Below are 23282 nucleotides of genomic sequence, written 5' to 3' on the forward strand. Positions count from 1 at the left end.
AGCCAGTGTGATCTTATTTTGTTTTCTTACTTATTTGTGGAGTAGGTGACTGGTATAGTGGTCCAGCAGCTGAACTTGATACCGAACCTGACGAGGAATGGGTGAAAAACAGAAAAGATGAAAGTCGTGCTTTTCAGGAGTGGGATGAGGACGCTGATGTAGATGAGTCTGGTAAGCCACGTTGGGAGTTCACGTTAGTCCATGCGACTCTGGTAATTCGTACTATATCCAGCAGTTATGAATTTACAGACTACTAGGTGTTAAGGTTTACACATTTTCTAAAGAATCATTTACATGTTTTCTAAAGAAACTCGTGTTTTTAAGTCTACTACTTTGTAAGATTTTAAAGAATAATAAGCAGATGTAAAGTTTATTCTGTTTGAAGTAATTGTTAAGTGTGTGTAGAGGTTTTTTTACATTTAAATACTTAAAAAAATTAAAGACTGTTCTCCTTTTTGAAGTAAGGTACATCCATTATTGCACTTTGCAGTTTACAGTGTGATTTTTAGGACCATTTCATTTGACCAGTTCAGCAGTATTTATTGAGTCCTCTGTGGCCTAGAGGAAGGAGTGTGAAGCTGTTGAACCTGTTTCTTCATTTGTAAATAGTCCTACCACTTGCCTCACAAGGTTGTTGTGGAATTAGGAAGCAATATATATACATGAAAATCCTCTGTAAATGGCGAAGGATTGTAAAAACTAGGGTAGCCATTCTTTAAGCACTGTGGGAGAACTCAAGCGTGACTAAGGTTATCCTTACTGTTAAAGAACTTATATGGGAGAGAATTTGGAATACGTAATCCTTAATTCAAGGTATTTAGTAAAAAATGGCATAATAGAGGTGCAGAAAGATGTTATTTGGGAGAATGGGGGAGGAAGATAATAAATACTGTCTTAGGTACTATTCTAGGAAATAATTGCTAAAACTTGATGAAATAGTAAAAAAAAAAAAAAAGGGACAAGACACTAATACTTCGTAAAACTGAAACATTAGGGAATTTTTATTCTAAATTGCTCACTTAAAAAATAGTAAGCTGGTCTGGCAAAAAAACTAAACATATAGAAAGTGAGGACTAAAAGCATATAAATGTTATTTCAGTAGCAAGCTTACTAGTCTGAAGTTAAGTCGCCACATTTTACGTAGTTTTGAATGTTTATGTATTACAGTTTTGAACATTTAGAGGGTGCTACGTAAGGAAGAGATATTTGCCAGTTAGATTTGGTGATGTGCTTACCTTGTGACAAGAGAACCCTCTTGAACATGAGGTTAATAGTGAACGAAATAGGAAAAAAAAATCCTTGGGCTTAAAATTTGAAGAGGAGAGATAAACAGTAAATGCAGGCAAAATATATATGCCATATTGGATAGGATCTAGTGCTGTGGAGAAAAAAAAAAGGAAAGGGTGCCAGAAAGAGAGGAAAGAAGTTACAATTTTAAATAGGGTGATTAGTTAAGGTCCTCTGAAAAATTTGAGCAAAACCCATGAGTTTTAAAAGTCTTTACCAAATTTAGTGTATTTGTGTCCACACTTGATAGCCAAAGACCATGCTTATCCATAAGCATTCATACTGAAAGGGAAAGGTTAAGGCTGTAATGATTGAGCCTTAAGGTAATATATTCAGCTGTTTGGTGTATCTCATATTAAACTACTCACTGTGCTTTATGTTCGTGCTTTTTAAGTTTAGTTGTCTTTACTAGTCTTGCAGAAAGATACTGTTCTTCATAGGATGTTTAATTAATTTATTTATTTTTTTGATTTCATAGTAAATAATACGGATTTAGATAGGACTACAGAATCAAAAGACTGATTTGGGAATAAAATTATACCAGAATAAATAGAGTGTGCTGAAAGTCATTTTTTTTTTAATTTAAAGTTTTCATTTATTTATTTTGAGAGCTGGGGAGGGGCAGAGAGGGAGGGAGCGAATCCCAAGCAGGCTTCACACTGTCAGTGTGGAGCCAGTTGCGGGGCTTGAACTCATGAACCGTGAGATCATGACCCAAGCTGAAATCTAGAGTTGGACACTTAACTGACTGAGCCACCCAGGCACCCCGCTAAAAGTAATTCTTATCTCTGTACTTTACATATATGTCTGGCTAAACAAGGAATTTAGGGTAAATATGTAAACAGTCACAAATTGAGAATTATTATGCTCTGTCTCCCCAAAATAAATAAATGTTAAAAAAAAAAACTTAAAAATATGAGATTTGGGAGCACCTGGAGGGGCTCAGTTGAACGTCTGACTCTTAATTTTGGCTCAGGTCATGATCCCAGGGTCATGGGATTGAGCCTCGAGTGGGACTCATTGCTCACTGGGCAAGGAGCCTGCTTAAGATTTTCTCTCTCCCTCTCCCCTGTTTGTGTGCTCGCAGTTTCTCTCTCTCTCAAAAAAGAAATCAGACTTTAACTTACTCTGTTAAACTGTTTTATGTTTCGAGACATTCAGGCTAGGTCTTTGGTAAACATAATAATAATAGGATCCTGAGAAAGGTGATACAGGTATTCATTCTTTTTAGTGTAGTTAGTGTGTGTTTTTCCCCTTACATCAAATTGGAATTTGTAGTGTTTTTGTTGTGCTGATTGTTATAGACCTGCATTTCATTGTAAGTATCCAAGCTCTATAGAAGTGATTAAGCAAACATCGGAGCGTGCCTGGGTGGCTCAGTCAGTTGAGCACCGAACTCTTCATTTTGGCTCAGGTTGTGATCCCAGGGTTGTGGGATTGAACCCTGCGTTTGGCTCCGAGCTGTCAGCACCTCCTCTCATTCCGTCTCCTCCTTTCTGTCAAAATAAATAAATAAACTGAAAAAAAAGAAAGTTATTAAGCAAAATGCTGTGCTTAATTTTAACTTCTTAAAAAATTCTAAGGCACTTTACTTTTGCTTGATTCATTATGACCAGGCTCACTTAATTTTTATGGTTTTAAATTTGTTTTTGAGAGGCTGGGGGGGGGAGAGAGAGAGAGAGAGAGAGAGCAAGCAAGCAGGGGAGGGGCAGAGAGAGAGGGAGAAAGAGAATCCCAAGCAGGCTCATTGCCTAGTGTGGGAGCCAGAGATAGGGCTGGATCTCACGACGGTGAGATCATAATCTGAGCCAAAATGAAGAGTCAGACACTTAACCGACTGAGCCACCCAGGCGTCCCATGCTCACTTGATTATTTTAAGTTTCTTCTAACTCTTTGTCCCTTCTATTTTACTAAAAGAACAAATGATACTTTTTATTATGGATCATTTTTCTTTTGATATCCTATATTTTCTTGAAGAGCTTCTATTCTTTTAAATATTGAGCTTTTTTTCCCCCAAAACTTTTTAAAGTGCCTGAAACTGGAGTTATTTTTTTCTTTCTCTCTGCTATACCAACTTTGATATGGAAATCGCTTTCAACTTTGAAGCAAATGAGAAAAAGTCTTCCTTTCGTTCTCATTGTAAACCTTTTTTTTTTTCCTTTTGTCTCTTTTTAATGTCAGACTTGTTAAATATTAAGTTCTGGCGAGTGAGACCTTGTCCATTTAATTTGCTTTGCATACATAAGGGAGTTTAAGAATGGCAAAAAGAATTTCATATGTAATAAGTTGGTAATTCCTTGAGCAGCCTAATTATCACTAGTGTATCAAATTCTTAGATTTTTAAATTCATTTTACAGAGGAGTCTGCCGAAGAATCGATTGCTATCAGCATTGCACAAATGGAAAAACGTTTACTTCACGGCTTAATTCACGATGTTCTACCATATGTTGGTACTTCAGTAAAAACTATAGTATTAGCATACAGCTCTGCAGTTTCCAGCAAGATGGTATGTATAAATTGGCACTTGTTTGGGTATTAAGAAAAAGTAGCAGTGATCTACATTTGGTTTACTTATTTCTGAATTTAATTAAGGGGAGAAAAAGAAAAAAAACCCACCCTTTTACCCAGGAGAGTGCTCTCCCATGGGTAGGCATACACTGCTGACTTTAATGTTATTTCATGTCAGTTTTCATAGTATCTTTATATGTAGATAACTGTGCACATTACAGGAACGAAACCAAGACTAGGAGAGGTTAAATAATTTATTCAGTTTCACAGATACTAAGTGAGAAAGCCCAGTTTTATATGATTCTTTATATGTAAGGCATGGTAAAATGGGCAAGTGAGATTAAATCACTGTTTTAAAAGTCTGCATCAGAATATCCTTGGGTATTCCTTAAAAATGTAAATTTCCTGGGTCTAGTATTATGGTTACTAAAACAGATTCTTGAGAGTTTGAGCCCAGAATATATATTTGTAGTGCAGTATCCAAATAATTTTTACATGCACAAAAGCTTGGGAACTACTGGCTTATATTATTTATTAAAAGTTACGTCTTTTTCAATCTAACTAAAAGTCTGCAGATTTTCACAGTGATTTCCCCCTCCCCCCCCCCCCCCCCCATTAGGTTAGGCAAATTTTAGAACTTTGTCCTAACTTGGAGCATCTGGATCTTACCCAGACTGACATTTCAGATTCTGCATTTGACAGGTGAGTTATTTTTAAATATTTCAGTATAAGGATTTCTACTTATGAATTAGTAGAATTGTTCTGTAGTTTCTTATTTTTATAATTGCAGTTTAATTGTGCTATTATTTGTTACTATCCAGATAGATCTCAGTCATGTATGGTTACAACTTGATAGCACCCTCCAGTTCTTTGCTTTTGTCCATGGGTTCCTGCTGATCCAAAACTTGAATCTGCATCATCCTTTTGTCTTTATAATCCTGGACTGTGTCTAGACCTTTGAGCCTTGCTGTACAGTCATGTAGATGGCACTATACGTTTTTAAGAAGTTTCTAGTTTCATTTGGGCTCCCAGTGCCATTTGGCAAAGCTCCCGCTTACATTCTTCATACTCTGAAACTGTAACACTTTGGTCAAGCCATAGTCTTCACAGGTTTTATTTCCTTAGGTGCTATCACTTTCCTTCTTATTCTGCCTCACCCTTCTCTTTCCCACTGTAGCATTTGTATCAGCATCTCTGCCTGTTTCAGAGGGAGAGGCGTACCCTTCTCTGGCTATGGCTAGTTCTCTCTCAGATGCTAGAGCTTGTTTCTTCTGGATCTTCCTCCTCTAATTACTAGTTATTCTCTTTCTTTGATGTGTGTACCGCCTTGCCTCCACTGGTTACTTTTCAGAAAAATAAGTGAAGTCTCTCCCTTCCATACCTTTCTACCCTTTCCTTACCCTTCTATTATGTTAGCAGTACTCTTAGTCCCTAATTACTCTTACTGTCTTTTCCTATCCTACCATGTAAAATGGTGCCTGGCAGTAGATGTTCAGTAAATATGTGATTGATTATATTAGATTTTAAATCTTTCTTCTAGTTTTCATCTACTTTTGAAGATTTTAACAATATCCACTAATAGTCTTGTTACCTCTTAATTATAGTTGGTCTTGGCTTGGTTGCTGCCAAAGTCTTCGGCATCTTGACCTGTCTGGATGTGAAAAAATCACAGATGTGGCTCTAGAGAAGATTTCTAGAGCCCTTGGAATTCTGACATCTCATCAGAGTGGCCTTTTGAAAACTTCTACGAGCAAAATTACTTCGACTCCATGGAAGAATAAAGACATTACCATGCAGTCCGCCAAGCAGTATGCTTGTTTGCACGATTTCCCTAACAAAGGCATCGGAGAAGACATGGATAACGAACACCCCTGGACTAAGCCTGTTTCTTCTGAAAATTTCCCTTCTCCGTATGTGTGGATGTTAGATGCTGAAGATTTGGCTGATATCGAAGATGCTGTAGAATGGAGACACAGAAATGTTGAAAGTCTCTGTGTAATGGAAACAGCATCCAACCTTAGTTGTTCCTCCTCTGCCTGTTACAGTCACGATATTGTGGGACTAAGGACTAGTGTCTGTTGGCAGCAGCATGGCGCTTCCCCGGCCTTTGCATATTGCGGTCATTCGTTTTGTTGTACAGGGACGGCTCTGAGAACTATGTCAGCGCTCCCAGAGTCTTCTGCATCGTGTAAAAAAGCATCAAGGACTAGACTGCTCAGAGGAAAGGACTTAATTTACTCTGGGAGTGAAAAATCTGACCAAGAGACTGGACGTGTACTTCTGTTTCTCAGTCTGTCCGGATGTTATCAGATCACAGATCATGGTCTCAGGTAAGTGACCTGTTGCAGAATATTAGGAGGTGGACATGTTCACATTCTCAAATGTGAGATAAAAGTTGGAATCTAGGGGCTCCTGGGTGGCTCAGTTGGTTAAGAGTCTGACTGCAGCTCAGATCAAGAACTCACTGCTTGGGAGTTTGAGCCCCGTGTCAGGCTCGGCTGGCAGCTCGGAGTCTGGAGCCCGCTAAGGATTTCTGCGTCTCCCTCTCACTCTGGCCCTGCCCTGCTGGTTCCGTCTCTCTCTCTCTCTCTCAAAAATAAATAATCATTAAAAAAATTGGAATCTAAGTCATTACTTTCAGCTGATCTACTTAAGCAAAAGAGTTCACCAGAGTCTGTCCTACTTCAGAGCATTGAAGCAATATAACCTGAGCTCGAAGTTTCATTTCAGTCAATTTAAATTCTTTGTGACATGTGGAAGACCACTGAGAGTTTAATCAGTGCTTAGCAAACGCCTACACATTTTCTAAGGTGGCTTAGTGGGTGTAAAGGTGAATAAGATAGTTTTCCCTCAAGGACTTGTAGCAAAGAAGAAGATAATGTATACCATATTCTGTTGCTGTGTGTTACTTGTGTCTACTCTTCAAAAAAAGTTTTTTTTTATGTTTATTTATTTATTTTGAGAGAGAGAGACAGAGTGATTAGGGGAGGGGCAGAGAGAGAGGAGAGAGAGAGAGAGAGACAGAGAGAACCCCAGGTGGCCTCTGCACTGCCAGCACAGAACCCAGTATGGGGTTGAACTCACAAAACCATGAGATAAAGACCTGAGCTGAAATCAAGAGTCAGATGCTTAATTGACTGAGCTACCCAGGCACCCCTATTTGTGTCCACTGTTTAAGGCATTTCAAACGAAGATTCTGTGGGGATCAAAGTAGAGACAGAGAGAGAGACCTCTCATTCAATTGTAGTAAATGATCACAGAATGTAATGAAGAGGGTCACCTGGATGGCCCAGTAGAGCATCTGACTCTTGATTGCAGTGTTGTGAGTTCAAGCCCCATGTTGGGTATGGAGCCTACTTAAAAAAAATTTTTTTTTGTAAATGAAGAGATGACATTGAGTTGAATCTTGAATAAAAATGAAGGATTTTGGTAGGTGGCAGTGGGAAAAGGTACCATTGCAAACAGTGGGGAGGACTTGAGCACACAGTAGTAGAACACTGTTGGAGCTGCTGTTAGGTTCTTTTGCTGTTATGGCTCTTCTCAGCCTTAATATGCAATAATTATTTTGTCTTTGATACGAACTTTTAGAAATTGATTATGTGTTTCTCTTTTACTCTATAATAGACTTGAATTTTATTAGGGCTCTTCAAAAAAAATTTTTTTTGATGTTTATTTATTTTTGACAGAGAGAGAGCATGAGCAGGGGAGGGGCAGAGAGAGAGGGAGGCACAGAATCTGAAGGCAGGTTCCAGGGTCTGAGCTGTCAGCACAGAGCGCAATGCGGGGCTCGAAGTCACAGACCGCGAGATCATGACCTGAGCTGAAGTTGGGTGCTGAACTGACTGAGCCACCCAGGGGCCCCTAGGGCTCTTTAATAATGGGGTGCTAGACAAACTAAACAATGACTTCATCTAACGTAAAGCCTAATACTCCCTCTTTTCTCCTAAGTATGCTCTTTAGCAGATTAAGTTGGACTCAGTAGGGAATGTTTACAGGAGACTTGTATCCAGTTTGGTTGTAGTGAAGGATATGTATTGGGCAATAGTAGAATATGTCTATAGAAGTAGGTTGAGGGTATATAAATGGAAGGTAGAAAAGCAGAAAAATAGTATTTTTTGAGTTGCCTTCTATATTCTCTCTTTGTTCTTTAAGCAGTTAGGTCATTATAAAAAGGTATATACAGTGTGTATATGTATATTATATATATATAGATATATATAATATATATATAATATATATATTTAAAGTTTGTTTATTTTGAGAGAGATTGAGTGGGGGAGAGGCAGAGAAAGCCGGGGACAGAGCATCTGAAGCAGGCTCCATGCTGACAGCAGAGAGCCCGATGTGGGGCTTGAACTCATGAACTGCGAGGTCATGAGCTGAGCCAAAGTTGGACACTTAACCAACTGAACCACCCAGGCACTCTCAAAAAGGTATATTTATTTCAGATATACCCCACATGGTTTAATAACTTATAAAAACGTTTGTAGTTAAAACTTTTATAAATAAAATCCTATTTTAAATCTACAGGAAAGTTAGCTGAAAGGGATCTTCGTAAAGGTTTTTGGGAAGAAAATAATTCTCTGCTAATTTATTGGCATTGATACTAGAATTTGGCCTGCTAAAAATCTTTAAGGGGTGCAGCATTACACTTATTCTTTCATTATTTGGGATTTTCTTTTCTCTTTTTAACTTAAAATGAGTCATGGTATTGTATTGGGGATTTTGAAAAATGTGGAATGTCTGTAGAAGTAATTTAATGCCATTATATACCCTTAAAGTTTTACAAAAAGCAAAGCACTGTTGAGTAGTATTGGAATCGAGTAGCCAGAGTTTAGAGGTTTTGATCTTTGAGCATGATCTACTTGTACTGCCTTCTTAAGTTCTAGATAGACCATGTGTGAGAAGTTCCATATTTTACCTTCTCTTTTTTTGTCAATAAAGTCTTTAGCAGATTAAATTGATCTCTTTCTTCTTAGAGCAAAGAAGGGTGGAGGGGAGACATTCATTAGCTCAGAGAGGTAGCTCTTCTCAGCACCTAGGTTCTATTACATGTTTTATAGGACCCACTTGGAGCTCTGTTGGGTTATTAAGTGTTCTTACACAAAGTGTTGGAGAAAATGCCAGTGAACCATGGTTCACTGACTTTTGGGACAGACAGACTTGGTGTAGGTTGATACTGGTTTTTTGATTTTTGTTTGTTTTTGATACTGTTTTTCCCCTGTATAACTGGCTTTGTCTAAAACACTTAAACTGAGGCTTATATAAGATGAATAGGTGACGACGCATGGTAGGTTTTCACTAAGTAGTAGCAGTTCTGCAGTAATTGTTACCTTTTTTAATGTTTTATTTTTTATTATTTTTTTTAAGTTTTGAGAGAGGGTATGAGCAGGGGAGGTGCAGAGAGAGGGAGACAGAGGATTGGAAGTGGCTCCTTGCTGACAGCAGAGAGCCCAATGCAGGGGCTCAAACTCACGAACCCATGAGATCATGACTTGAGCCAAAGTCAGAAGCTCAACCAACTGAGCCACAAGGCACCCCTGATTAGTTTTGATATGAGCCTTTGGAAACTGATTACGTGTTTTCTTTTTTGCCCTGTGATACAGTAGAGCCTTGAACAGCATGGATTTGAACTGTGTGGGTCCACTTAGACACAGGGTTTTGTTTTGTTTTGTTTTGTTTTATAAATATAGTACAGTGCTGTAAATATATTTTCCCTTCCTTATGATTTTCTTTATAACATTTTATTTTTTCTAGCTTCCTTTATTGTAGGGATGCAGTATATAATACATATGTAACATGTAAAATATGTGTTAATTGTTTATGATATGGGTAAGGCTTCCAGTCAAAAGTGAGCTATTAGTAGTTAAGTGTTTGGGAGTCAAAAGTTACACTCAGATTTTCTACTGTGTGAGGTGGGGATTGTTGGCATGCCTGACCTCCATGTTCTTTAAGGGTCAGTGTAGATTTGAATGTTACCAGACTTACTTATTTATTGATTTATTTAGAGAGCATGTGTGCACCAGTGGGGTAGGGGCAGAAAGAGAGGGAGAGAGAATCCCAGGCACGTTGTCAGCACAGAGCCCTACGTGGGACTCAGTCTCACAAACTGAGATCATGATCTGAGCCGAAATCACGAGTTGGACACTTAACCGACTGAGCCACCCAGGGGCCCCTTACCAGATCTCTTTAATAATCAGATGGTCAGATATTTTATGATGAAGAATTTACCAAGCACAAAACCTAATACTTCCCTACCATTATAAAAGATACTTAATATGAGGTTATTACAAAAATCTTTCAGAAGTCCTGTACCAAGTGTTTCCCCCTGAGGTAACTCCTGCCATTATGGTTGGGCTGCTGTGCATCATTCCATTAATTTTCTGTGTATTCAAACCCAAATGCATAGACTGTAGTTAAAGCAATAAAAAGCAAAAGACAACCATATTCTCATTTTGTTCCTTTTTAAACTTTTTACTATATATTTTTTTTTTTAATTTTTTTTTTTTTTTTTTTTTTTTTTTTACTGTTTATTTTTGAGAGAGAGACAGCATGAGCAGGGGAGGGGCAGAGAGAGAGGGAGACACAGAGACACAGAATCTAAGCAAGCTCCAGGCTCCCAGCTGTCAGCATAGAGCCTGACGTAGGTCTTGAACTCACAAATTGTGAGATCGTGACCTGAGCCAAAGTTGGACGCTTAACCAACTGAGCCACCCAGGTGCCCATATTGTATGTATATATATATATATATTTAAAATGTTTACTTATTTATTTTGAGAGAGAGCATGAGCAGAGGAAGAGCAGAGAGAGAGTGCGTGCAAGAGGGAGAATCCCAGACAGGTTCTGGCTTTGTCAGCCCAGCCCGGGGCTTGTTGCCCAAGCCCAGGGCTTGAACCTGTGTACTGTGAGAGCATGACCTGAGCCAAAATCAAGAGTCAGGCACTTAATCGATTGAGTCATCCAGGCTTCTTTATTGTGTTTTTTATATATGTATTCCTGATGTGGCTTTAGTTGTGTTTGAATGTAACTTGGTTTTAAAGTAAAAGGAATTTTTGGTTCAATTTAAAACCTAAAATTCATTTCCAATACCATTATCATTTTCATTACTACTGTGCCGTATTAAAACTTATTTGTGGCTCTGTTTAGTTACTTTTTCTCTTCCTTCCTCCCTTCCCTCCCTCTTCCTTCCTTCCTTCCTTCCTTCCTTCCTTCCTTCCTTCCTTCCTTTCTTTTCTTTCCTTTTCTTTTCTTTTCTTTTCTTTTCTTTTCTTTTCTTTTCTTTTCTTTTCTTTTCTTTTCTTTTCTTTTCTTTTCTTTCTTCTTTTTATTTAAGTAATGTTTACATCCAACATGAGGTTCAAATTCACAACCCTGAGAACAAGCCTGGTACCTCTCAGTTGAGTTTTCAACGTGACCAGTTTTATTGTCCAAAGAATGAAATAAGACATATGACCATTTGTAATATTTCAGAACTGCGTTGATGTCTGAGGAAATGGCAGTTTTCCTGTGTTTCTTTAGTTTTGTTGGTATATTTTTAAATAAGCCAGAATTTATTAAAAATTCTGCATAGTTAAAAACCAATTTCAAAGGGAGTCAAAATTTTTGATGAATCTAATTAAGATGTTTCTTCTATTTGCTTTCAGTGAAAAAGGGTTTAGAAACTTTCTGGTAAGGTTCAGAAAATGCTAGAAAGGGGCATATTTCACCTAACAGAAGAATTATAGGGCTTTGTTTGAATACTAAAGAGTTTCTACCCCTACTTCCCTCCAAGGCAGGAAGTGAATTCCTAAGTGAAATTTGAAGAAAAGCATGAAAGTGATTTTTAGTTGTTACTTCATAGTGTGAGTTTGGCACTTATTATTAAATTTTGATACTATTAACCTTAGAAATAACAAATAAAAACTTTACTGCTATAGGGAATGGAAATAAATTGCATTTCTGCCTTATGGTTTTACAGGTAGTGGTGAGGAGTTTACATATGAGATATCCTTGAAATAAACACTTTGAGTTTGAATTTAAGGAAGAATTAATTTTGATAACGGGGAACCACATAGGAATATCTCATCTAATATCATTTAGACTGGTAGCTAACTGAAAAAGTCTGCAATCTGAGTGCAGATGACTTCTTTAGTTTCCTGAAGGAATCTTTCTAAATCATTTAGATATTTATTGAGCACCTACTAGATAACTTGCACTGTTCTAATTGCTACAGATCCAGAGTAAATAAGACACATTCCCAGCTTTCATAGAGTGTATAATTTAGTGGTAGAAATAGTCAGGAAACATGTAATATCAGACTGAATGTTCTGAAGAAAAGTAAAGTTAGTTTATAGAGAATACAGAGAATGCTCCTTCATATTTGATAGACAGGAAAGGCTTTGAAAAGAGCATTTTTTGAGTAGAGATTGGAATAAAGTTAGTGCATTTTATGTGTATTTCTTGGGAAAAAGGCTAAGGAAATAAATGCAAATTTAATTTTTAAAAACAATTTTTGTATTATGTTGGTTTAAAAATTATTTCAATTACATTAATAAGTACAATTGATGTCAGTAGGTTTGAGAACAGATATAACTCATGCACTCATACAACTTAATGTATGGGAACAGAGGTGCTAATTGGGAGCTGTCAGGATATCCTGCGTTAGTCATTATGTTCTGTTCAGGGATGGGATAGCAATTAGTTCTGGCAAATTGGTTATATAGGGTTTGTGACAAGAGAATTGACTATAAAAATGTACATTGAAAAAATCAAGATTAAAAAAAATTATTTTATTTTGAGAGAGAGAGTGCATGTGTGTACAGGAGAGGGGCAGAGAGAGGGAGAGAGAGAATCCCAAGCACGTTCCATGCTGTTAGCCTGGAGCTCAGTGCAGGTTGATCTCATGAACCGTGAGATCCTGACCTGAGCTGAAATCAGGAATTAGACACTTAACCAACTGAACTACTCAGGTGCTCCTGGTCTTACTTTTTTTGTTCAGTCAGGTATTCTCTGTCATTTAATTGATGTATTTAGACCATTTGCATTTAATATAATTATTGATATTGTTAAACTTATGCCTACCATCTTGCTCTTTGTTTTCCTCTTGTTTCATCTTTTCTTGTTCTGTCTTATCCTGACTTCTTTTGGATTTATTAAGTACTTTTTAGCATCTTGTTTTATTTCTCCTATTGGCTTGTACCTCATTTACTTAATATTTGCTCCAGGGTTTGTATGCATTTTAAGAAAAAAAAATATGGTAAAGTATATGTTCTATAGAGGTTACCATTTTAGCTATTCTTTTTTTTTTTTTTTAATGTTTATTTATTTTGAGAGAGAGCAAGAGAGAAAGAGCACGCACAGGGGAGGGGCAGAGAGAGAGGGAGAGAGAGAATCCCAAGCAGACTCCATGCTGTCAGCGCGGAGCCCTATGCGGAGCTCAGTCTTGTGAACCATGAGATCATGACCTGAGCTGAAATCAAGAGTTGGATGCTTAACCGACTGAGCCACCCAGGTGTTCCACCATTTTAGCCGTTCTTAAGTGTACATTTCAGTGGCATTAAGTACATTTGCAGTGTTGTGTAGCCTTCACCACTATACAGTTCTAAAACTTTTTCAAGACTCAAAACAGAAACTCTATAACTATCAAGCAGTAACTCCTTGTTCTTCCTTCGCAGCTTCTGGTAACTTCTATTTTACTTTCTGTCTCTGTGTATTTGCATCATTTCTATATCCTAGATACATCATATAAATGGAGTCATAACACTTGTCCTTTTGTGTCTGCCTGTTTCACTTAGCATAGTGTTTTCAAGGTTCATCCATGTGGTAGCATGTATCAGAACTTCATCCTTTTTATAGCTGAATAATACTCCAGTGTATTTATGCATCATTTTATTTATCGATTGATGTCATCATTAGACACTTGGACCCTTTATACCTTTTAGCTGTTGTGAGTAATGCTGTTGTAAAAATTGGCATACAGGTGTTTGAGTCCCTGTTTTCATTTCTTTAATTTCTTTCAGTAGTTTTAGTTTTCAGTGTTTAAGTCTTTTGCCTTTTCAATTAAAATCATAAGTATTTAAAAATTTTGATGGTATTGTAGATAGAATTTTCTTAGTTTCCTTTTCTGATTGCTCATTGCTAGTATATAAAAATATAATTGATTTTTGCATGTTGATTTTGTATCCTACTTTGCTGAATTTATTAGCTCTTAACAGTTTTTTGTATGAATTTTTTAGAGTTTTCTACATGTAAGATCTTTCTACAAAGATAATCTCACTACTACTCCCCTTCCAATCTGGGTGTCTTTTATTTATTTATTTTTCTTATCTAATTGCTCTGGCTAGAGCATAAAGTGCTATGTTAAATGGCAGTGTCTTTGGTAATTAAAATGATAGACTTTATTTTCTTACACTTCTAGAGGCTAGCTTTCCAAATTAAGGTATTGGCCAAACTATACTCCCTCTAAAATGTCTAAGGGAGGATCCTTCCTTAACTCTTTCAGGTTCTGGTAGACCTGTGTTTTGATTGGCCAGTGGCAACATAACTCCAGTCTCTGTCTATGTCTTCACGTGGCATTTTCTGTTATGTCCAAATTTTCCTCTTCTTACAAGGACACCAGTCATATTGGATTAAGGTCCACCCCAGTGACCTGATCTTAACTTGATTAAATTTGCAAAGCCCTTATTTCCAACCAAAGTCACACTTATAGATGCCAGGTGTTAGGACTTCAGCATATTTTTAGGGGGAGAGAGGTGATAACAATTTAATCCATAATACCAAGGTATTTTTTTTTTTTTGGTGGTGGTGGTAGTGGTAATACTGCTTTATTTAGGCTAATCTAGTTGTGTCTTCAAGTCCACTAATCATTTCTACAGTGTCTAATCACTGCTAATCTCAGTGTGTTTTTATTTCAGAAATTGTATTTTTCATCTGTAGTACAGGAGTTTCATTTGGTATGTTCCCCTCCATATATATATGTATATACACACACATAAACATACAATAATATATGTAAATATACAAAAGCATACAAAGCCATTAATATATGTGTTTTTTTGGTTCTTTTATGTTTGTATGGTTTTTAAATCCTTGAGCATATTTAAAATATAAAACTGTTTTAAAGTCATTGTCTATTAATCCTATCATTATCATTTATTGGTCTGTTTCTATTGATTGATTTCCTTCCTGATCTTTGAAAATCTAGTAGTTTTTGATTGGATACCAGATAATGTGAATTATACATTGTTGAATTCTGGATTTTGTTCTATTCCTCTAAAGATTACTATTTTGGAATCATTCCCTGGTCTGTATTGTTTCTATAACTTCTGTATATTTCTGTAACTTTTTGTTTTCTTATTGCATATATTGTCAATACTTTGTTTAAATATTTCTTTCCCCAGTTGAGGGCAGAACCTGTGTTTTATTCATCCTGCATTTTATGGGTTAGGCTTGTGCCTGACATACTTGGACATTGGTGGTAAAAAGCAGACTAGAGTGATCTCCCTAGAATGCATTTCTTATTACTTGTTATTACTCTTCCATCTAAACCTTTCAATGAGTTCAGTTGCACTTTGGTTAAGTCTAAATTCTTGGCCTTTGCTTACCTGTGTAGTTTATATCTTATTTCTTAAATCTCTGAATTTTGATTTGGTCACATCCTCACCCCTGCCCAAAAAAAAAAAGACAAGAAACAGACATCTCACACACACACACACACACACACACACCCACCCCCCCCCCACACACACCCACACACCCACCCACACACACCCATCCTATCTTTAGCCATATGCATCTATTTTCTCTTCCTCCAAGGCACCATATTTCTTACATTTAGATATTTGTATTTGCTTTCTCTGTCTGTAACATACATTTATTGGCCAATTTCTGTTTTTTTTCTATCACAGTTTAAATGTCCCTTCTTAAAGGAAACCTTTTTGGGTCCCTCTCCTTCCCCCATCAGTGCCCTTCTGTGTGTTCCTGGGAGACCGTACATCATATGGTATTATAATTGCATATTTATTTTTGACTTGTTTGATTTCACATTAAGCTCAATGAGAGCCTCTCGACATCTTTTTTTTAAAATAATTTTTTTAATTACATTTTATTTATTTTTGATAGCGAGAGACAGAGCACAAGTGGGGGAGGGACAGAGAGAGAGGGAGACACAGAATCCGAGCAGGCTCCAGGCTCCGAGCTCCAAGCTGTCAGAACAGAGCTGGACATGGGGCTCGAACTCACAAACCGTGAGATCATGACCTGAGCTGAAGTTGGACGCTCAACCGACTGAGCCAGCCAGGTGCCCCTTGACATCTCTTTTAAGATAGACTGTTTTAGTTTTCAGAACTTTATATTGTACAGAAAATTAATGTTCTCAGTTTTGTTCCTGATATTTTTTTAGCTCTGTCATTGTCATTTTAGCTCACTTCTCATTTTATCCTATTTATATTAATGTTTTTATTCTAGGATATGCCATTAGGGTTTCATTTTAACTGACATGTAATTCACTTACCATTAAATTCATTCTTTTAAAGTGTACAAATCAGTGGTTTTAGTAGATTTACAAGGTTGGCAAGCATCAGCACTAATTCAGAAACATTTTCTTCATACCATAGGGAAATTATATACTGTTAACAGTTATTCCCCTTTGCCCCCAGCCCCTAGCAACCTCCGATCTACTTTGTCTCTATGCCTATTCTGCCTGTTTTGGATATTTCATGTAAATAGATTCATACAGGGGTGGCTCAGTTGAGCATCTGACTCTTGATTTCTGCTCAGGTCATGATCTCATGGTTTGTGGGTTAGAGCCCCATGTAGGGCTCTGCACTGACAGCGCTGAGCCTGCTTGCAGTTCTTTCTCACCTTCACTCTCTGCTCCTCCCTGGCTCATGCTCTCTCTCTGTCTCTCTCTCAAAAGATAGAAACATTAAAAAAATCGATTCGGGGTGCCTGGGTGTCTCAGTCAGTTGGGCGTCTGACTTTGGCTCAGGTCATGCTCTCACAGTTCATGGGTTCAAGCACCACATCAGGCTCTGTGCTGACAGCTTAGAGCCTGGATCCTGCTTTGGATTCTGTGTCTCTATCTCTCTGTCCCTCCCCTGATCGTGCTCTGTCTCCGTCTCTCAAAAATAAATAAACATGAAAAAAAATGTTTTTAAGTAATAAAAAAATAGATTCATATGCTATGTGGCCTTTTGTGTCTGGCCTTTTTCGCTTAGCATGATGTTTTCAGGGTTCATCCATTTGGTAGCATGTGTCAGTAGTTTATGGCTATATAATGTCTGTTTATCCATTCATTTTAATTAATTAAAATTTGGGTTGCTTCCACTTATTGGCTATTATGAATGATGCTGCTGAGAACATTTCTTTGCAAGTTACCATGTGAACATATGTTTTCAGTTGTCTTGGGCATATGCCTAGGAGAAGTGTTGGGTTGTATGTTCTCTGAGGAACTGCCAAAACTAGTCCGTAATTTTCTTGATAATTTTCACTTAGTCTGTAGGAGAATGAAGATTATAGTTCCAAGATTTAGTACTTCTTTCTAAGAATTGAGTTACTGTTAAGTTCTTCTAAAGAAAAATTTCATAGACTTGTTTATTGAATGTCTTGAGGAAAAATGTAAGAAGTTTTTCTCAGGTAAATTACTGCTGCCTAAGTAGGAGGTTAGTTACCGTGTTTTATAGAAATTCTTGAATTTTGTCATTATCAAATTGGAAGATCTGTTAATAGTGGTCCAGTAGGCCATAGGAATATATAATTTTCATAGATTAATATATTCTAATTGTTGGATTGTTTCTCTTACAGGGTTTTGACTCTGGGAGGAGGGCTGCCTTATTTGGAGCACCTTAATCTCTCTGGTTGTCTTACTGTAACTGGTGCAGGCTTGCAGGATTTGGTCTCAGCATGTCCTTCTCTAAACGATGAATACTTTTACTACTGTGACAACATTAACGGTAATGCCTTTTAATAATGAGATAATTTTGAAGGAATAGATTTAAAAAATTTTAGCAGTTCTGATAATTCTTAGGGTTTGTATTTAATTTTCTAGATTTGTAATTACCAAACTGTTTTACTTCCAGTGGTATTCCTTTACATTTGATAAAATTAAAAAATCACATGTTTTCATTAATTAGCTCCTGTAAAGGTAAGTTTTTCTTGCAGATGGGTATTTCAAATATCTATCATGCCAGATTTTTGGAATATGTAGCAGTTTAATACATTCTTAAATGGTAAGTTGTAGAAATACTAAAATTATTATAAAATTTTAGGAAACTCTTCTAGTGATGTAGCACTCATTAACAATTTAGATGTATTGATGTTCTAGATACACTGCTTTCTTAGGGATGATCACTCAGTTTTCTCGTGGGACAACTTTAAAAAATGCAGTTGGAAAAGGAGGACTTTGGTAATGGGAACCTCTTGGGGATCCTGGCTCTGGTTCCAAATCAATCTCATGGAAGTTTGAGGTGGGGTTGCCATGTGATATCGAAGAGGCTGAGTTGCTTTAGACATGACTAAAATTCCTATAGTGTTATGGAGATTGATTCCTGAACCTACTTTTAACAGTCATTAGATAAATACCTATTTTGATTGTTTTGTTTTTTTTCTTAAACCTTCCCTAACCTGTGAGCCTGTTGAGTATGTTTTTTCAAGGTATTCGATGCCCTTTTGGGCTTTTGATAGTCACTAGGAGAGACTGAAGTTTCTAGAAGCATATAAAAAGCTCCTCCTCAATTATTAGTAAGCAAATCACCCCCTGTATTTATAACTGGAAAAATATTTGTATAGTTCAGATTCTGCTGTGCACCTTTTTACACCATAAACTGTTCCTTGAAAGCCTGTGTCATCTTAAGATGACAGGAATATCAGCTGAGTTTCTCTCAGGGAGAACAATTGACAGGAGCCAGGAAGACTGGAGGAATGGTCTCTTTAATGACATACTTGTAGGCAGAGAAGTTAGCAAATTGCTATTTCTGGGAGATTAGATTTTCCTTAAATACATATAAAGAGACAGGAGATTGAAGCTCTTTTATTTGTGGAATCACATTGGTCACGCAGGAGATGACTTCCCTTGTTCTTGAAGTAGCAACACTAAATAGGAGCATTTCTTTGCCTTCAGTGTATAATCCAGGAATGGTGAGAATGAATGTCATTTTAGTTGCAGACTCTAAGTGTACAACAAGTAAGTTTGATTGCTTCCATGAACAATTTGCTGCTTTTGTAGATGGCAGTGAATTTGAGATGGGAGATTTTTTTTTAATGCACGGCTGTCATTGTACGTGCAGTGTTGTGCTTCCCAAGGTTTATAGGACATATTATGAAAAGTAACCAGTAAGCAGTTATTTTTATAAGAAAACATTCTCATCTTTGTCTTGCACTTGAATTGCCCACAGATGATTTTAGCATAGGTTATGTTTGTGGGAATAAATGTCACAATTGAATTTGCTAGATTTGTTTTGGGGTATGTAGATGTTACAGGGTGGGGGAGATTGGATTTCAGTTCATTTTTATGATCTGCCTGCTTGTTTTGCATGCAAAATTTTTAAAACTTCTTGAAATAATTTAGGTGATGGGGTAAAGTTAAATACTTAAAGTCTTTTGCATTTTGTTAGGATGTTAGAATTTATTTCATCTTAACTGGTTTTGAATATATAAATATTAAAGTGTTCCAAAGGAGCTGCTACATTCCTCTTGTTGAATGTGATTTTTTTTTTTTTTGATAAATGAGTGGTAATTTTCAATAAGTGAATTTTAATGAAGATATCTGACTTTGAAAGATTTGAAAGGAAACTGATAGTGTTTGTATAATCCAATATTAAGTCTTCCTTTACAGCTTCTTAAAACATAATTCGGGGGAAATGGAGATCCTTTAAAATTTATAGGATGACTTATCATATTAACTTGTGTTCCGGAGTTCTAGCCAGTTGCTCCTAAAGTAATCTTCTGATAGAATTTTTTCCTTAAAAGGACTTATGGACAACCTAGAAAGTATTAGAATAAAAGTTGCATTGTATCCAGTTTTGCAAGATGACACCATTGATCCAGCCTCTTTTGCTACGACTCAATTTGTACAGTAAATATGTACTGACCACTTATGGGGTCCCCTTTTTATTATTTTTAATTTTTCAGAAAGTAGTTAATATGTTTTATATATGGTTTTAGAATAATAGGGGGCATGTTTAGGTAACAGACTATTTTAAGTATTTGAGTAACATTTAAAAACGTATTTGTCAAAAGAAAGCGTACATAGTTAGCTACCAGCTCACTAACTAAAAGAAGTAAATACTGATAAACGATACTCATTAACTAAATAATGAGTGATAAGTAAAGCAGATGACCTAAGCACTGGCAGAGATTTTGGAGAAGATAAATTAGTACCAGATATCCAAATAATACCTACTGCGAGCAAGACACTGTACTAAGCACTGATTAAAAAATGCCATTTTTATTCTTCTGAATGATTCCTCATGACATTTACATTTGTTATTTGATTGATAATGTTAAGATTTAAATATAAAAGAAGGCTTCTTCACCATAACGTTTAAGAAATTCTCTGTCATTTAACAAGTATTAAATGGAATTGCATAGTTTTGGAGCTTTGAAGAACACTTGGACAATGATAGCAAATAAACTTTTTGTACTTATCTGCATTTCCATGTCTGTATAATTTATGAATTAAGGTAGATTAGCTCATAGTTCTGGAGGTGACACAGTCTCAGATGATTTGCTTTCTTATGTTTCTAATTTAAGTTAAAGAGGAATTAAAGGTAAGTGAAGGTAAGTGCAGATATACAGCATAAATGATATACTTAAAATCCAGGAAAAACAAATCAGTAATAAAAATTTGGGGAAATAACTATAGTTAACATTCTAGCTCTTTTTATCTAATATTTTAAAAATGCTTTCTTGTAAAATTTATTTTTTACCATGCATTTAAAAATTTAATAATGCCAATTTTATTTTCCTTGTTTCTTTATTATTCCTTTATGTAATTTAGCCTTTGTATATTATAACCATTTGAGTTTTCTGTTCTATATCAACATAGACATTTGCTGGTGATGAGTCAAATATTTAAAGGGAAACTGCCTTTGAGTTGTCAGTGTTTATGGAAGTGCAGCTGGCTGCTTGAGGTACTTGGCAAAATAATGTAGGAGGTATCTTAGTTACATTTCTTTCTAATGCTGCCTCACTGTTTCTGCTGTCCATTTATTCCCTTTTCAAACAGTCCTGTGATGCTTAAGAGTCTCACTGTTAACTTTGGTTGTGGTTTTCATGCTTTGGAAACTGCTCTTCTTTTCTGTTTACTACAATATGAGACTAACCAAAGTTAAAAACAGTGGTTATCTTTACTTTTGCTTTGCCCTAGGCCTTTAAATAGAATAAAATCTCCTCATGGTTGACATCACTTTCATGATTATTAGGATCAGACACCTGGTCTGTAACCTTAAGACGGGATTGTAGTTTTGAGATAGTATTGTAGTTATTGTTTAAGTACCCACCACCTTCTCTAGATCGATCAATGCTTTGCTTTGCTTGCTGTCTCTCTCTCTCTTTCTTTCTTTCTTTCTTTCTTTCTTTCTTTCTTTCTTTCTTTCTTTCTTTCTTTCTTTCTCTTTCTTTCTTTCTTTCCTCCCTCCCTCCCTCCCTTCTTTCTTTCCTTCCTCCCTCCCTCCTTTCCTCCCTCCTTTTTCTTTCTTTCTTTCTTTCTTTCTTTCTTTCTTTCTTTCTTTCTTTCTTTCTTTCTTTCTTTCTTTCTTTCTTTCTTTCTTTCTTTCTTTCTTTCTTTCTTTTTCTTTCTGTCTTTCTGTCTTAGTGCAAGCAGGCATGAGTTGGGGAGGGACACAGGGAGAGGGACAATCCCAAGCAGGCTCTGAGCTGCTGGTACAAACCATCAGATCATGACCTGTGCTGAAACCCAGGAGTCAGATGCCCCACTGATTGAGGCACCCACACGCTGCAGATTCTACTTTTTGATTTGAAAACACATATTAATTCTGTCTCTTCACTCTGTATACTTAGAATCCCATTGAAACTCAGATATTCTAGTGCATATTTGAAGGAGGGGGCACATCTTATATCAATGTTAGTGGGGAATTTGTTTTGTGATGTTAATACGGAGATGCTGACAGATAAGCAGCTGGGTTACTTTCAACCTAATATGGGACACACATTTTTCTTCCCCTGTTATCTCTAGTACCATCCTTTAGACTTTTGAGAGCAAAGAGTGACCCAGGTAGACCTGAAGCTGCTGAGCCTGTTTTTTTAGAGAGGATGGTGGCCAGCTGTTTAGTGTTTGGAAAGATAGGAATCTCTAGAAGAGCTTCCTTGATCCTGTTGGCCCCTTGGCAGCTCCCTTTTATTATTCCCTGCCTTAGAACTGTGCTTCACTTGCCTTGCTTTCATCCAACACTTCCGATTTTCCCCAGGCCATTGTTGAATTCAGCATAAAGTTTCTTCCTTACCTTTCTGTCCTTTTAAAAAATAGGAATATGGAAATTTTAAAGTATTTTAGGGAGTTTTAGTTGGAAAGTTGTCTTAAAATCTCCAAGTCTCTTTCCTCTTATTTCTCCCTTTTAAAGACTCTAGAGTAGAATTACATACTGAGAAATACGTTTTTGCAGAATCCACCAGTTTAAGCATTTCATCCTAGGACTGCATGTCAGGCAGGGCCATGGTAGTGAGGCGGGAGATTGGCTCTTGATGATCGGTAGTAGGTGATTGGCAAGCAGAGCAGGAACGAGTGTTTTACAGGGTGAGGAAAGACGAGCTAGGAAAAGGTGGCACGGGGAAACACTGCAAATCTGTTCAGAAGGAAAACTTGGTCAAAGGTTGTGGGAGAAGAGTTTCTAATACATATCTGATAATATGTTCTAGGACGTTTTGGTTTTGGTTAGGATGGCTAACCTGGAGTCTTGTTTTCAGGGAAAATAATAACAAAATGCTGCTTTGTGAATTTTAAATATTTGACACACTGAACTTTTCATTTTTTAAAATAGAACAGATTTTAATTTTGATTAAATAAAAAATGGGCTTGTAATTCAATTTTATATTTGAAATAATTTTAAACTTTTTGTTAGGAAAAATTTTAAACCTATAAACATGGAATAATACAATGAAGCCTCATGTGTTACTGACTTTGGCAGTTATAAACGTGTGACCGATCTTCTGCCGTATTAGCATTGCCCGCTCCCGTACCTGTGCCCCACATTGCAGGCATCACCTCTGTTTTAAAATTAAACATAAGTATTTGAAAATAAATGAAGTCCTAACCCATTGCAGTCCCACATATGCTGGTAAAGGTCATTAGTTTCTTTTCTTAAAGATGTGTTATTTCCATATTGAAATCCATAAACATTATACTTCATTGATTGTATATCCAAAGAAATGTGCCCTTGGTATTTTGTGTATGCCATTTGGGACTACAAGGAAAAGTTAAATTCTGGGAAATAAGTGTTTTGTGTGTTTAGATGCAAGTAGTCTTTTTCTTATGTTGATGTTAACATAAATGC

The 23282-nt window shown here is 36.6% G+C and overlaps 1 protein-coding gene across 2 annotated transcripts in view; it reads left to right on the forward strand.

The window, feature by feature from the left end:
• FBXL5 (F-box and leucine rich repeat protein 5) overlaps positions 1-23282 on the forward strand; it is a 46701-nt gene that overhangs the window by 21123 nt on the left and 2296 nt on the right. For both annotated transcript variants that reach the window (XM_027039630.2, XM_027039655.2), the window contains exons 6-10: positions 46-171; positions 3645-3793; positions 4415-4497; positions 5400-6125; positions 17578-17726. In XM_027039630.2, coding sequence (XP_026895431.1) covers positions 46-171; positions 3645-3793; positions 4415-4497; positions 5400-6125; positions 17578-17726 — 1233 coding nt within the window. The remainder of the gene's footprint in view (positions 1-45; positions 172-3644; positions 3794-4414; positions 4498-5399; positions 6126-17577; positions 17727-23282) is intronic.

The sequence above is a fragment of the Acinonyx jubatus genome, chromosome B1 (genome assembly GCF_027475565.1).
Source record: "Acinonyx jubatus isolate Ajub_Pintada_27869175 chromosome B1, VMU_Ajub_asm_v1.0, whole genome shotgun sequence".
Lineage (NCBI taxonomy): Eukaryota > Metazoa > Chordata > Mammalia > Carnivora > Felidae > Acinonyx > Acinonyx jubatus.